Below are 15,067 nucleotides of genomic sequence, written 5' to 3'. Positions count from 1 at the left end.
AGGAAATAAGGTGGCTGGTTTTTCCTTTTGGCTAAAAAGCAAATTCTTAGCTCATTTAGCAGCTTTGGGGTCTTCATCCCGGGGAAAGTTAGAATCTTTCCTTTTTTTATCTATGACAAAAGCACTGATTTTTTGTGACTAAGGAATATCCTTTCTATTGATTCACTTTTTAAAAATCAAGAGGGTTAGTTAGTTAACAAGCAATTACTATGTGCCAGGCATAGTGCTAAGTGCTGAAAATACAAATACAAGCAACACAATGGTAAGAAAGTAATTTATTGAGCAATAATAGCTGAAATGATAATAGTGGCCTCTGACATCTTTGGACAAGCTATTTCTTGGTGCCCCTAGGCAACTAATACCAGAGTTTTTAAACTATTTTTGTATTATGGATTCCTTTGGCAGTCATAGTAAAGCCTATAGACACCTTCTGAGAATAATGTTTTTAAATGTATAAACGAAATTACATAGGGTTATAAAGGAAACTAATTCTATTGGAATGAGCTTAACAAAATATTAAAAAGTTCCCAGATCTCAGGTTAAGAATCTTATTCTAAGTTTATAAGTTGCAGAGGTACTGATTTTCATTTGCTAATTAGGAGTTTCCTTGCACCAATGAAATTGGAGATTTGAAAAAAAAAAAGAAAGAAAGAAAGAAAAAGGAGAAATACACATAGACACATATACATAGACACTTTTCCAATGTCTACATGATTGGTTTAAAAAAAAGGTTTCAGAAATGATAAATAGATATGGGAGAGCATAATTGTAAAAGAATATTATGAAATTGACCTGAAGAAATCAAGTCAGACATCCATCATAGATAATAGAGATTTTGCTATTTATTTTATGTGAAAATAGTTTTATGGGCTCAAGCAAATGCAAGTAGACAAAGACAGTCATACTATATGAGCCATTTGCTCTTGGGGGAACACGATCTTTTATAGCTCATGAGTGGGGGAAGTAAGGGAAGGAGGTGCTAGGGACTAATAAGGATGTCTATTGAGATATTGAGACTAGCCCAAAGATAGTCTGGGAAAACTGAGTTTCCCATCAAGATTTAAGTACTAACAATGAAAAAGCCAGGATGAGTTCCAGCTTCTTATCATTCTGTGCTTAATAAGATAGTCTGGAAAATTCCCTAAAGGTTGTTGTGACTGTGTTTAAAGATGTTAACTAGACAGTGTGGGAGAATGGCCTGACCATGACTCTTGCTTTAGCAGTTCTTAAGAATAAGCTAGTTGGGGGAGGTAGGTGTTGCAGTGGATAGAGCATCAGCCCTGAAATCAGGAGGATCTGAGTTCAAATCTGGTCTCAGACACTTAACACTTCCTAGCTGTGTGACCCTGGCAAGTCACTTAATCCCAAATGTCTCAGAAAAAAAAAAAAATAAAATAATAATAAGCTAGTTGAGGATTTACTTCAGAAATATCTATCTAGACCAGATGTTTGTATATATTTCACATTCACATTGTTTCATATGTATATATACATACATATATATGTCCCGTGTCTATATGACTTATATGTTTGTGTGCATGTCCGGCTGGTTTTTTAATGCACCTTAAATTTTGTCAACCTTTTTACATTTATTTTCTCATTTGAACCTTTTAACATCTCTGTGAGGTAGGTTACTACAAATATTATTCTCCCCATTTTACAGATGAAAAAATGAGATAAGTTAAGTACCTTGTTCATGGCCATAAAGCTATTAAATGAGAATGGATTCAAAGCTATATCCAGCATTCAGTTCCTTTATGTCATGTTGACTTTTAACCTTTAATTACCTAACAACACTATACTGAGCATTGTAGAGTTATTAAAGGTATATTAGGGGTCCTCAAGTTTTTTAAATAGGGGGCCAGTTCACTCTCCCTCAGACTGTTGGATGCCGGACTATAGTAAAAACAAAAACTTTGTTTTGTGGGCCTTTGGATAATCGTCCTCAGCTGCCACATCTGGCCTGCGGCCGTAGTTTGAGGACCCCTGGAACATATAACCTCTCTTCAAGAATCATAATATCTAGTTAGATTTATTTGTGAAAAAGGAGCAGGATATATTACTGTCAGAAAACTTCTAGACAGTAAAAAATAGATGTGTAACCTTAGTACCCAAGTGTGAAAACTCAATTCATTCCAATTCAATAAGCATTGCTGAAACTACAGGGATAGAAAGGGAAAAATGAAAAATGAAATCTTGTTCTTATGGAGCTCATGAAGTCATTTCCAAAGGGGGAGTTATGTATGTCTTGAGCAGTATTTCTAAGCAATTGATGCCTTATTGGAATAAATGAATAAGTTCTTCCAGTGACTGACTACTTGTGAAAGTTCTTTGATGACTGTAAATTGATGTGCAAAGCTGACAATTGCTTTTATTATTATTATTTTAAAAGTTACAACAGATGATTATACACATTCTTGCATGCTTTTAAAAATATTTTTACTTTGTTTTATGTTATCTTCCTTCTATAACACTCTTTCTGAGAATCATACTATATAACAAAAAAAAAGAGAAAACTCAAGAAAAACAATTAACATACCTCTCAAATTGATAATATAGGTAATGTTTCACACCATTGGTTGCCCCCAGCATCCCTAAAAATAACTAAAGAAGGTGGACTTTTGTATCTTCTCTTTGGGGCCATCTTTCATTGGAATTTTGCAACAGAATTTTTGGTTGTTTTCTGGTTGCTTCTTCTGTTTATATTGTTGTAATTATGATGTATATTGCTTTCTTGATTGTACTTCAGTCTGCATCAGTCCATTTAAGTCATTTGATGCTTCTTTGTATTCATCCTATTTATTATTTCTTCTAGCAGAGTAGTAGTATATTCATATATAATTTGTTTAGCTATTCTCCAGTTGGTGGGCACCTACTTTGCATCCAGTTATTTTTGGTATATATGGGAACTTTCTTTTTTATCACTGATTTCCTTTTTTTTTTAAGTCAATGTTATTATTTTAGATTCTGATCTAAGAACCTTTTCAATTAATTCATTTTTCTTATTTGATTTAAAACAATTCTAAAACCTGAAAGAGGGAAGCAAGAAAATTCCCTTGAATCACAATGAATGAAGTTTATTTGCTATATTTGTGACACGTGGTAGAGTTCTCACACTGGCATATAAAAATATGTATTTGATTTGTAGAAAAGTGGAAGCAGCCAGTTCTGTAGGTATTAGTGGTTGGCTCATGATTAACTGATCCTTATGGCATTTTCTATTAACTCATTTCTCATATGTTTTGTCATTTTCAATATTAAAGAGTAACTTTTAAGTTTGGTGGTCATTAGATGATGATTAATCTCTAACAAGAATGCAAATTTTTCACTGTACAAGGATAAGGAAAGGAAGGGAAAAATCCTCCTCTTTCACAAATAAACCTATCTGTCTCTCACTTTTCCCTCAGCTGAGAAGTTTTTGTCAGGAAGCAAATGTTAGTCATCCCTGTCCAACAAAAGCCTAAGTATCTTTGTTAAAGCTGAATATTAGCCCTTTTCTAGTGTTTTTTGTTTGCGAAGCAATTAGGGCTAAGGGACTTGGAATCACACATTTAGTAAATGCTAAGTGTCTGAAGCAGCATTGGAATTCATGCTATAGATCAGTGATTCTCAAACTTTTATTTTCAGTATCTTTATCCTATTAAAAATTATTGAGGATCTCTCCAAAGAATTTTTTTAATCTGGATTATATTTATAGACATTCACCATATTGGAAATAAAAATTATTTTTTAATTTGTAGACCCTCTAAAAGGGTTTCAGAAATCCCCAGGATTCTCCCAGCAGTCTCTCAAACTACGGCCTGCAGGCCAGATGCAGCAGCTGAGGAGTTTATCCCCCTCACCCAGGGCTATGAAGTTTCTTTATATAAAGGCCCACAAAACAAAGTTTTTGTTTTTACTGTAGCCGGCCCGCCAACAATCTGAGGGACAGTGAACTGGCCCCCTATTTAAAAAGTTTGAGGACCCCTGCGGCTAGACCATACTTTGAGAACCACTGCTATAGATACTTCCTCAGGATAGGGGTGCATAAGGATTTTCTGTTTTCATTTTTGCCTGCTTAGAAATTTGAGGACACTAAATGAATAACTAAATGAACTTTCTACTTCATGTCCCATGGTAGCTGCAGGGACTTCCTTCTTACGTGGGTGATGGTAAGGCAAAGAGACAAAGAATTATGTGTGTCCCCAGCCACTGGAATATTGTACTACTATGCAAAGAGAATCAAATTTCTGTCGAAAAACCATGAGAAGCTACAAAATACCTAACCACTGTTTTCTTACTAATGATGTATGTGTGTTTAATCATTTCTGTGCCTTTGATTATATCTCTTTTGTATCTTTGGAAAGGCAGAGTAATGGACAGAGGGCTTCTTTTGGTCTGTACATAGTGAACTCTGTCCTTACGTACCTGATTCCTATTCTCTTATCTCCTCTTTCCTGGCCTTGGGCCCCAAGTAAATGGTTCTCACATGAAAATCCATAGATCTCTTATTGAAGAGCTTAAAATATTTACTTAACCGCAGCCAGTTTGGGAAATCACATGATAGAAATAAAACAGTGTATTACATTTGTGGCCACTGACATTACTCATAATTTGTAATTTTAGTTCCTAAAGCTTTTAACATCAGAAACAGAGTGCTGTAATCAACAGAATGCACTTTCTCCATGTTTTTCTTGTTTTAGGCCAGGGAGAAGCTATTTGTGGCTCCCTTTACGAGCCACAATTGTGGAATGATTGTATTAAAGCAGCTTTCTAATTGGTAACAGTTTCTAAAAGCATTTTTTTAACCAAGGCTAGCCCTGGAAGAGAATAGAGAAAATATGTTTCCTGCTCTTCTTTGCAGATGTGAGGGACTAGGACTTTAGAATATTGCATATATTCTCACACACATGTGTTTGTTGGTTTTTCCAAACTGCAAATTGCAAAATTGATACCAAATCAAGCTACCTTTAAACAGTATCTTTAAACCACTCCCTGGGAAAAATCTAAACAGGTGTTTCTAACTTTATGTTGGCAGGTACCATCTCAGCCAGCAGAAAAATCCTTCCTCTGAATAGCTTCTCCCCAGAGACATTGATGCTTCCTGCTGATGTAGAAAAGGTGAAAGGAATCTCCATCTTTTGTTAAATGTGGCTCTTTAGATTCCTTTAATCTGCCTCACACTGATTCGCTTTATAATGGATTTAAGTTCTAGAAATACATTTTGGGTCATATGCACCTACTCACCCAGTCCTTAAACATTGTGCTTTTAAACTACATAGTCAATGACTCAGGTGAATAATTGGATGTTTTGAAGATCATTGATTTCAACACTACAGGTACTCTGTCCATTGATGTAGATTATTACTCAACCATGCTTTAATTGAAAGTTTTTATGAATTTCTTTGTCCTTTTGAATTTCCCCCTCTCCCTCTACCCCTCCTTCACAAACTACAAGCTAGACATAATCCACTGGCCGAATCTCTGATGATAAATTTCTCAAAATTTAGATAGGTTAAGACTCAGCCAACAGACAATCCCTTGGTGGTAATGTGCTTAAAGCCTCTGAAGACCTTTGGCTCTGATGTCATAGTCATCGGCAATCTAGGGCTGTCTCTCTGTCAGGATGTGACATTAGAGCAGGACTATAGTAACAGACATTTTTCATCAGCTTAGAGTTATATTCAGTCCTCTCCCCCTAATTAAATGTACCTGGTTGGGATTTTTTTTAAAGGATATCTCTTTTTCAATTAATACGTGCTGTTATGTTGTATTTAAATTCTTATGTTTTTCTGCAGGAGAATGCCCATTTTTGTGTTGCAGATATTATCATATCTGCAATGGAGACAATGAAGTACAACCTTCTGAATCAGCAGCAAGGAGAGAGCCGGAAAGAATTGGAAACAAGCTGTTCTTTCGGAAGTGATCAAGTTGACTTTGAGAGAGGCTTTTATCTACCTGAAAAGCAAAACTCTTCATCTGCTACTTCATCTGACAGTGGCTATGAAGGCAAGTTGGCAGTGTGGGAGCAGTTTATGACTCATTCTTCATGCTATAAAATTTCTCAGAAGAGAAATGTGCTTCTTTTATCATTTATTTTGTTACTTAATACTTTGTCAGCTATTTTTTTGTCTGTGTCAGTGTACTGAAATGATTTTTTTGAAAATTACCAGTAACCCCAGTGATTAGAGGAACTGGGCCTAGAGACAGGAGAACGTGAGCTCAAATATGACCTCAGACACTTCCTAGATTTTTGATCCTGGGCAAGGCACTTAAGCCATACTGCACAGCCCTGCCTCCCTCTTCCCCAAAGTTACCAGTAACTGGAGAAGGAAACAGCAAACCACTCCAATGTATTTGCCAAAAAGAAAAAAAACAACAACAAAAAACAAAATCTAAATGAGGTCATGAAGAGCCAGATACAACAGAAATGACCTAACAATAACGACAACAAAAATCAATGGGAAAGCTAACTTTGGATTTAATCTTAACTGCACTTTCTTCCTCTGTAAAATGGCATCCAGATTTGGTATGAGGATCAAATGAAATAATGCATGTAAAAACATTTCCTAAATTCTGCAGCCCTATACATATGTCAACTATTAATAATAAGGATTATAATACTAACATGTAAACTCAGATTTTGACCCTACCTACATGTCATATAATGTCTCTAAGTTCAATTTCATTATCTGTTTCTGCTAAATGGGGGTATGGTCCCCTCCTATATTACAGAATTGTTGTGTAGAAAATGCTTTGCATATCTTTGTATCAAAACTAGATTATACTTTAATAAGCACTTAGACCAGTTCAGTTATGAGGCTATGGATAACTGCTCATCCCCAGCTGTGCTGAGTACCACCTAACACCAAAGAGTATTTGAATAATTGCCAAGGGTTCTCCTACTTTCAGAGAACTGGTCATCTCTGTCTGTTGTAGGTGGTCAGGCTCCTCTCTCTAATCTCAGAATATATAGATCATTCCACCTTCATGTGGATAACTACTCGGAAAAAATCCTCTCCCTCTTCTCAATTTTTGCTGTGTGCTTCATTGTTTAATCTCACCTTCTAGAACAGTGGTCCTCAAACTTTTGTTCTCAATATTTTTATCCTATTAAAAATGATTGAGGATCTGTCCAAAGAGTTTTTGTTTATGTGGGTTATAATTATAGATATTGATCACATTAAAAATAAAAACCAATTATGAATTTATAAACTCTCTGAAAGGATTTTAGAGATTCCGAGGATGCTCTGGACCAGACTTTGAGAACCACTGTTCTAGAATATATCCTGACACATTATTTAATAGGAATAAACTCCAGATAAACTAAATAGGAAGTCTTAGCCTGTGATACAAATTTACATTAACTTGCTCGTTTCCCTCCTCCTATCAAAATAGAAATTGTTTGGGGGATGAAATCTGTTGTTTCCAGTTAGTAGTTGAGCATACACTCACATTTTTAGAGTATCCAAAGTTAGCTTTTCCTTTGATTTTTGTGATTGTTGTTGTTGTTGATAAGTCATTTCTGTTGTATCTAGCTCTTCATAAACCCGTTTGGGTTTTGTTTGTTTTTAGCAAAAACATTTTGTCACACTTGCCATTTCCTTCTCCAGTTCATTTTACCAATAAGGAAATGGAAGCAAACAGAATTAAGTGGCTTGCCCAGGATCACAAAGCTAGTAAATGTCTGAGGCCAGATTTGAACTCAGGAAGATGAGTCTTCAGGCTTCCAGACTTGGTATTCTATTGTACCACCTAACAGCCTGTTCCAGTAATAATTTGGAAAGTACAGCCTTATTATATAGATGAATGGCTCAGAGCCTTTAGATGACTTGAATATGGTCTCATTACTAATAAATGTCAGGAAGGAATGAAGTCCAGATCTTCCTGCCCTTGAAGTCTATCACTATTAGTAAATCAACAGATATTTAGTCATTATCTACATGTTAAGTGGTACTTAAGCACAAAGAATTAATTTCTATCCAGTTATCTTTTAGCCATCTCCATCAGATTCAACACATCTAAGACCAAATTTATCAGATTCAGTCCCAAACTTTTCTCTCCTCTGACTTCATTATTTTTGTTGATTGTTCAACCATTTAGTCAGTCAAGCTCAACCCCACAATCATCTTTACTTCTTCCCTTTCCTTTTCCCTCTATATTCAAGCACTCATCAAATTTTCTTAATTCTTTTCATCAAATTGATCTCTTACTTTATATTCTGATTATTCTCATCTTGTACTTAGTGATGATTATCCTGCCTGGATTATTCTAAGAGTCTTCCAATTTCTGTTGATCTTTCTTATGAAGAAGTTCATTCTTCATGCCTCTGCCAAATTAGCATTCCTAAAACACCACTTCAATAACTTTTTACCATAGTGTTAATAATTAGCATTTATATAGTGCTTTAAGGTTTGCAGAGCACTTTACAGAAATTATTTCATTTGATCTTCACAACAATCCTGAAAGGTAGGTACTGTTATGTGAAGTGAAAACTGAGATAGACATTTTGTATTTTGCCCCACATCACACACCTGAGGTGTGAGAAGCTGAGGTTACTTTGAGGTTAGTCCAGATCTAATCCTTTATCCAGCTCATGGCTTTTCTATCTTCAGCCCCAAATCTAGGTTTAAAAGTCTGGCATCTCTTACTGCCCCAATCTGGTTTCAGCTTACCCTCTCAGAAGTTCCAGTATTAAAAATTAGATTACTATCTATTTTCCAAACAGGCCTGGATGTTGTCCATCCATGGACTTTTACTCAAACAGTACCCTTCTTCTAAATTATTTTCCATTTTGCTCTCTTGTTCATCTGTTGAAATCTTCCTTGTCCTTGAATGCCTAACTCAGATGCTACTTTCTCTCCCAAGTGTTTCTGATTCCCTTTAACCCCCATAGAAGTATTTTTTAATTTCTTCAGAATTTTAGAGCTCCTCACATTTCTCATAGAGAATGGTGCATATTCTAGCCATGAAAAATACTTATTTCTGTACAAATATTATCTTCCTTGCTACACTATAAGCTCTGTGAATGTCATTGACTGTGTCATATTCTTCCTTTTATCTTTGTGTCTGATTCATCTTTGTGTAGCTACCTATAACATGTTTATTGAATTCATAAGCTTAAGTTAGACCTAACGCCTTAGGTTTTTATTTTTATTTTATTTTTTTAAATCCCACTTAAGTAAAATATAATTTCTTGCCAATTTTTGCTTTGTCAATAGTGTAGCATAGTGTCTGCTCTTTTCTCCTCTCTTCCCCAAAGTTTAAAAAAAATTCTTTTTTTCCCTTTCTAGGTTGTTCTGCATTACAAATAAACCCAGTAGTTGAAACATCTATTTGTCAAAACACCCTGAAGGAGATCTGTGAATGTGACTCTGATGATTTTGTCCTTGTGGGTAAGATCTGAAAATTCATATGGTATGTTTGTGCCTGTGTGTTTTAAAAAGAGGCCAGTGGATTGTTGTCCTAAGTGGCTATGTGACCTTGGGTAAATCAATTTGCTTCGCTTCCTCATTTTTCTCACCTGTAAAATGAATGGGTTAGGTTAGATGATTAGGCCTCTTCTAGCTCTAAAATTTCTTTGATTCTAAGACTTTAATACTTTTTCTTTATAGATATCATTTGTACTTGTAAAAAGGGGCAAGGAAAAGTAGATATTCATTGTAGTCATCAGTGTAAGCAAAATAAACTCATTTTGTTCACTGACACTTTCTTTCAGTGTGTAGTATCACAATAATTTTGTCAACATTTCAATTGTTACCAAAAACTTTCCCTTTTATTAAATTGTTATTGATATGTTCTTTTTATATCACTGACATTTCCTAATATAGTCATTCCCCCAACATCTCCCAGAGAGCTATCCCTTATAACAACATTTTTTTTTAAAAAAGAGGGATCTTCCTCCCCCCAATTTAAGCACATTAATCACCAAATCAAACATGTGGCATATTCCATATCAATAGTCTGCAAAGAAGGGAAGTAGGTGCATTCTCATATCTCTTCTTTGGGGGCAAGCTTGGTTATTATAATTTCTTTCTTCAAAATAGATTTTATTGTTATATTTTGTTTTTATGTCACTTTAATTTCCCTCTTAATTTTCTCTCTTGCCTCTCCCAGAGAACTATCCCTTATAACAAAGTTTTTTTTTTAAGTTGAAATATGAGGAAGAAGAAAAAATTAGTACACCAATCAATACTTAAAAGAAAATCTGAGGTTTGGACAAAGACTATTATAAAGGAGCAGAGTGTGGGGGAAGTGTCTTCTCTATCTCTTCTTTGGGGTGAAGCAAGTTCTTCATTTCACAGCATTCCTTTTCAATTGCTTTGTGTGGTTATTCTTTCCATTTATATTGTTGTAATTGTGTAAATTTTCCCCCTGTTTCTGTTTAACTTCACTTTGTATAAGTTCATGTAAGCTTTCCATATTTCCTATTTTTTTTTATCATTTTCATTATTTCTTACAGCACAGAAATATTCTGTGGTATCCCTGTACCATTATTTGTTTAGCTATGCCTGAAATGATAAGCATCTGCTTGTTTCTAATTCTTTGCTACCACAAAAAGAGCTGCTTTAAAATATTCAGCATACACTGGGCATTCCTTTTTACTACCACCTTTCTTGGACATATATGCCTTAAGTTAGAGTAGTGATTAAGGGCATTTTAATGACTTTTTAAATATAATTCAAACTGTTTTCCAGAATAGTTGGACTGATTTACAATTCCATTCTGTGTATATATATATATATTTATATGTATATTTGCATATATCTATAGTTCTACATGTACATATATGTCTATATCCACATACATATATATTCTAATTTTCTTCTCTGTGCACATATTTATACATATATTCATATATATCTATCCATCCACATATACCATAGATTCAGATATATGTTTATATACATATATACATACAAATACACACACATATATATACATATATATAAATATATATATTTTTTTTCACAGATATTGAAGTGACTACATTTTGTGGAATTGTTTTTAAAATCACTTTCCTGAGAGTTATCTCTACTTTTTGTAAAAAGAGGAATTTAGAGAGACCTGAAGTCCAGAGATGTAGAATATTTTGACTCTTTTAGTTGTATCATTTACCAGTGTTAAATTTGAGGGAATTTGTTTGGGATCCTTTTAATGTGTTCTATGAGTATGTGAGTTTAATGTCTCTTTTCCTTGTCTTCCTAAAGAACTTGAAGACTTTGGCAAAATCACAGAGACTTGTAGATGTTTCCTTGACCAGAATAAAAGGTAACTCCTTTACACATGAGAAATTGGTCATTGGATATTATCAGAGTTTTCCTTGAAAGTCTGACTATTCAGCCTTCAGTAGCATGGGCTAAGTTTAGCTAGGTGGGATAATAGGGATTCTGCCATAGGTGAAATATATCTAATTCAGGGAATGGGGAAATTTATGGTAAATAACAGTCAAGGTCAAGTTAAACCAAAAATCATTCTAGCAAGTTGCCCTGGATTAATGCACTAACTTTTTTCACTTCTGCCTCCTTGACAAATATGGGAGGGATGATAAGGGAACCTGGAGAATTGGGAGGAAGTCAGTATGTCTGGCAGCAGGGCAGGGTTGAGAGGCTCACCAGAGCAGTGTGGTATGGTGAAAGGAGTGATGACTTTCAAATCAGAGGACCCGAATTTAAGTATTGTTTGTCCCTGTCATTTATCTTTTGAATGATTTTGGACACAACCATTTTGGGCCTTAGTTTCCCCATGTGGAAGGAAAATGAGGAGGGATATACTAAGTGATCACTAAGGTCCAACCAGATCTATGATTTGGTGATTATACTTAGCAAATTAACTTAATTTGGAACTTTATTTATCTGACTTTCAGATGCATTGAGGAGCCAGGTTACAACTCGGCTGAACTGATAGCAAAGGACCTGTACCAAGCTTTCTGCAGACGATGTAGGTTGGCAGAGTCTGACTTTCACCTGGCAGGTTCCCCCCAGGCAGATGGGTCAATAGTAAGTATAGGGGCCCAAAATAAATTGACTTTACCTTGAAAGTTTTCTAACATCTTAACTTGAGTGCTTTTTTTTAAACAAAAGTTTACCATGTGAAAAAGACTTTCTCAGGTTATGTCAATTTGTAAGAAAACAAAACATTTAAAAATACCAAGGAAGGAGAATTTCAAGCTGTAATACTTGTGAGAAGGGAAAATTTGAGACACTCAACCACCTGCATTAGAGGGGATACCTTTGCAGGGGACTTTAGATATATTTGAGGTTGTTCACTTTTATTTTTTGTCCAGAGTCTAGCATGTTTCCTAGCACATAATAACCATTTAGTAAATGTTTACTAATGCTACTTTTTTCCAGAGGTAAAATATTTTCATTGGGGAAATATATACTGAATTGTTGCTAATTTATAAAATGTGTCTTCCTTTGTTGCTTATCCTAAATTTTCTCCTAAACTAGAATTTAATTTGATACTCAAGTCTTTGTCTTCTATATTTCTCAGATTGTAAATGAAGACAGTTTTCAAAAACACTTTGAGTCCAGTTTGGATGTAGTTGAGGAGATAAAGTTTAAGTCCAGAATTAAAGGAACTAAAGACTGGACTCCACCTAGATTTGAAATAATATTGACTGTTCATCCACCACAAAAGTAAGTTGAGTTGTTATGTTCATCTCTTAATTGTTCTTCTATTTTCAATCAATATTTAACAAGTTGTAGTTCTTTGGAAACTAATAACTAAAAAGAAACACTGAAGTGTTTAGGGTTTTTTTTGGTTTGTTTTTGTTTTGTAGCTTAAATGACTTGTTGCTGCTCTATTTGTCGTAAGATTTTTGATTTCCAAGTGAACAGAAAAATGAAAGGTTTTTTTCTGTCACACGAGTCTTTATATCAGAGAATTCATATGGAAAAAAATAAAAAAGATAAGATGTTAACCTGACCAGGATTATTTCAATCCTTTCATATCTTACCACAGTTACACTTGTGTTTGTTTCTGGATGTCACATTTTAGGAAAGAAAATAACAAAATGGAGAATATCCAATGAAGGTTATACTAGGATGGTGAAGGAATGGGGAAATAGCATGGGGAAGAAAAGATTTTTAGGGAGAGAAGGAATGTGAATAAGAATTGTGTTTGAGTATTTGAAGAGCTCTCATATGTAGAAAGATAGACATTCTACTTGGACCCAGAAAGTAGAATTAGGAGCATTGGGTAGAAGTTTTAAATAAGCCAATTTGATTTTGGGAAAAACTTCCTAACAATCAGATCTATACAAATATGGCATAAATTTCTTCTGGAAGCAGTGGATTCTCACTCAATTGAGGTCTTTAAGCAAAAATTAGGTGACTACATATTAATTATGTGGGAGAGGGAATCCCTTTTCAAGGTAGTGTTGAACTTTTTCTACTTGCAGCCCCTTTCTGCCTGAGAAATTTTTACATAATCCTGGCTATAAATGTATATAAAATAAGTATACAAGTCAAACATTTACTGATAATAAATCATAATTTTGTGACCCTCACATTAATTTTTGAGGCCCTATATGAGGCCATGAACCCCAATTTAAGAAGCTAGGGACTAGATGGCTTTTTTCCAACTTTGAGATTCTATAAAGAGGCTCAGGATAGTCGCGTCTTCTGTTTTTTCTCTGTCTCTGAAGTAATTCATATGTAGGGCTAAGTGAATTAACTTTATCTACAGAATGAATGACTGTCTCTAGGATCCAAAAGTAAGTCTTCTCTAAGGGAAAGGGAGGGGCATCGGGTGGGGGAAGTGCACTATATTTTTGTGAGGGCCATTTCTGCTAGAAATTAGACATTAGCATTAGATAAGCTTTACCCAGAATTCAGAATGATTCAGTGTTAGACACAGCTCTATAAAGCAAAATGATCTTTCTCTATGAATGTTGGTTAGTTCTGACTATTTGCCCTATTGAAGGTCTTTTTGTAAAATGTTTCATATTCATGTCTTTTGTGTATGTGTGTTTGTGCATGTTGTTGCTAAGATGCCTTGGAATGTAGTCACTGAATGATGAGCTTTATTTTATGCTGCTTTATGCCTTTATTCACTGTGATCTTTTATCTATATCTTGAGAAGTTCCTTAAAGAATATCTATGTAGTTTCACAAGTGAGTTATATGGACTTTTTTCAAAGGCAAAATCATTCCAAAGTATAAAAACAGTCAGTTTTATTCTATCTTTATCCATAATCTTCAAATTTAACTGTTTCTATTTTGTGTCACAGGAGGGATTTTGTGGTCTCTGCCCAAAACTTTTCCTGTGCTGGCTGTGGAACACCAATAGAACAGAGTAAGTCTGACTTAACATAATTGACTAATTAATGAAAAATAAAATAACCTGCAATTGAAATTCTCTTATAATGTTTTCTTTATGTAACAAATACTATTTTCTAAGTGGAAATCTTTTAAAGGAGCTCTTTTTCATTGTTCTCCCCATATCCCCTAAATCTAGTAGACATAGTTCTTAATGAATTATCTACATTTGTCCATCTCCATACCACTAATATATGTAAAAAATAAGCCTGGCAGCATTTTCATGCTAACAAACAGCCCCAGTAAACACATGGGGCTACTAGGTAAGCACAGTGCATAGAGCAGTGGGCCTTGAATCAGGTAGATCTGAATTAAAAAATGACCTCAGATACTTAACTTATGTGATTCAAACCACTTAATCTCTATTTGCCTCAGTTTCCTCTGTAAAATAAAGATAATAATAGCACCTCTCTCCCACAGCTGTTTTGAAGTCCAAATGAGATAATAAATGTAAAGTCCTTAGTACAGTGGCTGGCCCATGATAAGTGCTATATGATACTAAGCTATATTAAGGCGATGACTGCTTTTGTGGTATGTGTAATAGAATAAGCACAAAATGGGTTCCAAGCCCTGTACTACGTGTCTTATTATAGCCTGAATTTCTACCATTTAATTGTTATTACTCTGATATTTAATATCCCTGTATAGACCATAGGATTTTTATTAAGAGATACTTTTAGAGATTATCTATTTCAGCTTCAGGAAAATGAGACCTAGAAAGATAAAGTCATTTCCCAAGCTTCATATAGTAAGCATTAGTACTAA

The 15,067-nt window shown here is 34.6% G+C and overlaps 1 protein-coding gene across 2 annotated transcripts in view; it reads left to right on the top strand.

Annotated features, from left to right (window-relative positions):
* The window catches only part of RUBCNL (rubicon like autophagy enhancer), a 42,122-nt gene that overhangs the window by 16,176 nt on the left and 10,879 nt on the right, over window positions 1-15,067 (top strand). For both annotated transcript variants that reach the window (XM_051987310.1, XM_051987309.1), the window contains 7 exons: window positions 5,018-5,100; window positions 5,778-5,988; window positions 9,273-9,374; window positions 11,190-11,250; window positions 11,846-11,978; window positions 12,475-12,620; window positions 14,215-14,279. In XM_051987310.1, the coding sequence (XP_051843270.1) occupies window positions 5,018-5,100; window positions 5,778-5,988; window positions 9,273-9,374; window positions 11,190-11,250; window positions 11,846-11,978; window positions 12,475-12,620; window positions 14,215-14,279 (801 nt within the window). The remainder of the gene's footprint in view (window positions 1-5,017; window positions 5,101-5,777; window positions 5,989-9,272; window positions 9,375-11,189; window positions 11,251-11,845; window positions 11,979-12,474; window positions 12,621-14,214; window positions 14,280-15,067) is intronic.

Source organism: Antechinus flavipes, chromosome 3, assembly GCF_016432865.1.
Source record: "Antechinus flavipes isolate AdamAnt ecotype Samford, QLD, Australia chromosome 3, AdamAnt_v2, whole genome shotgun sequence".
Taxonomy (NCBI): domain Eukaryota; kingdom Metazoa; phylum Chordata; class Mammalia; order Dasyuromorphia; family Dasyuridae; genus Antechinus; species Antechinus flavipes.
Note: the sequence above shows the minus strand (reverse complement) of the source record. Positions and strands in the feature narration are given on the sequence as shown.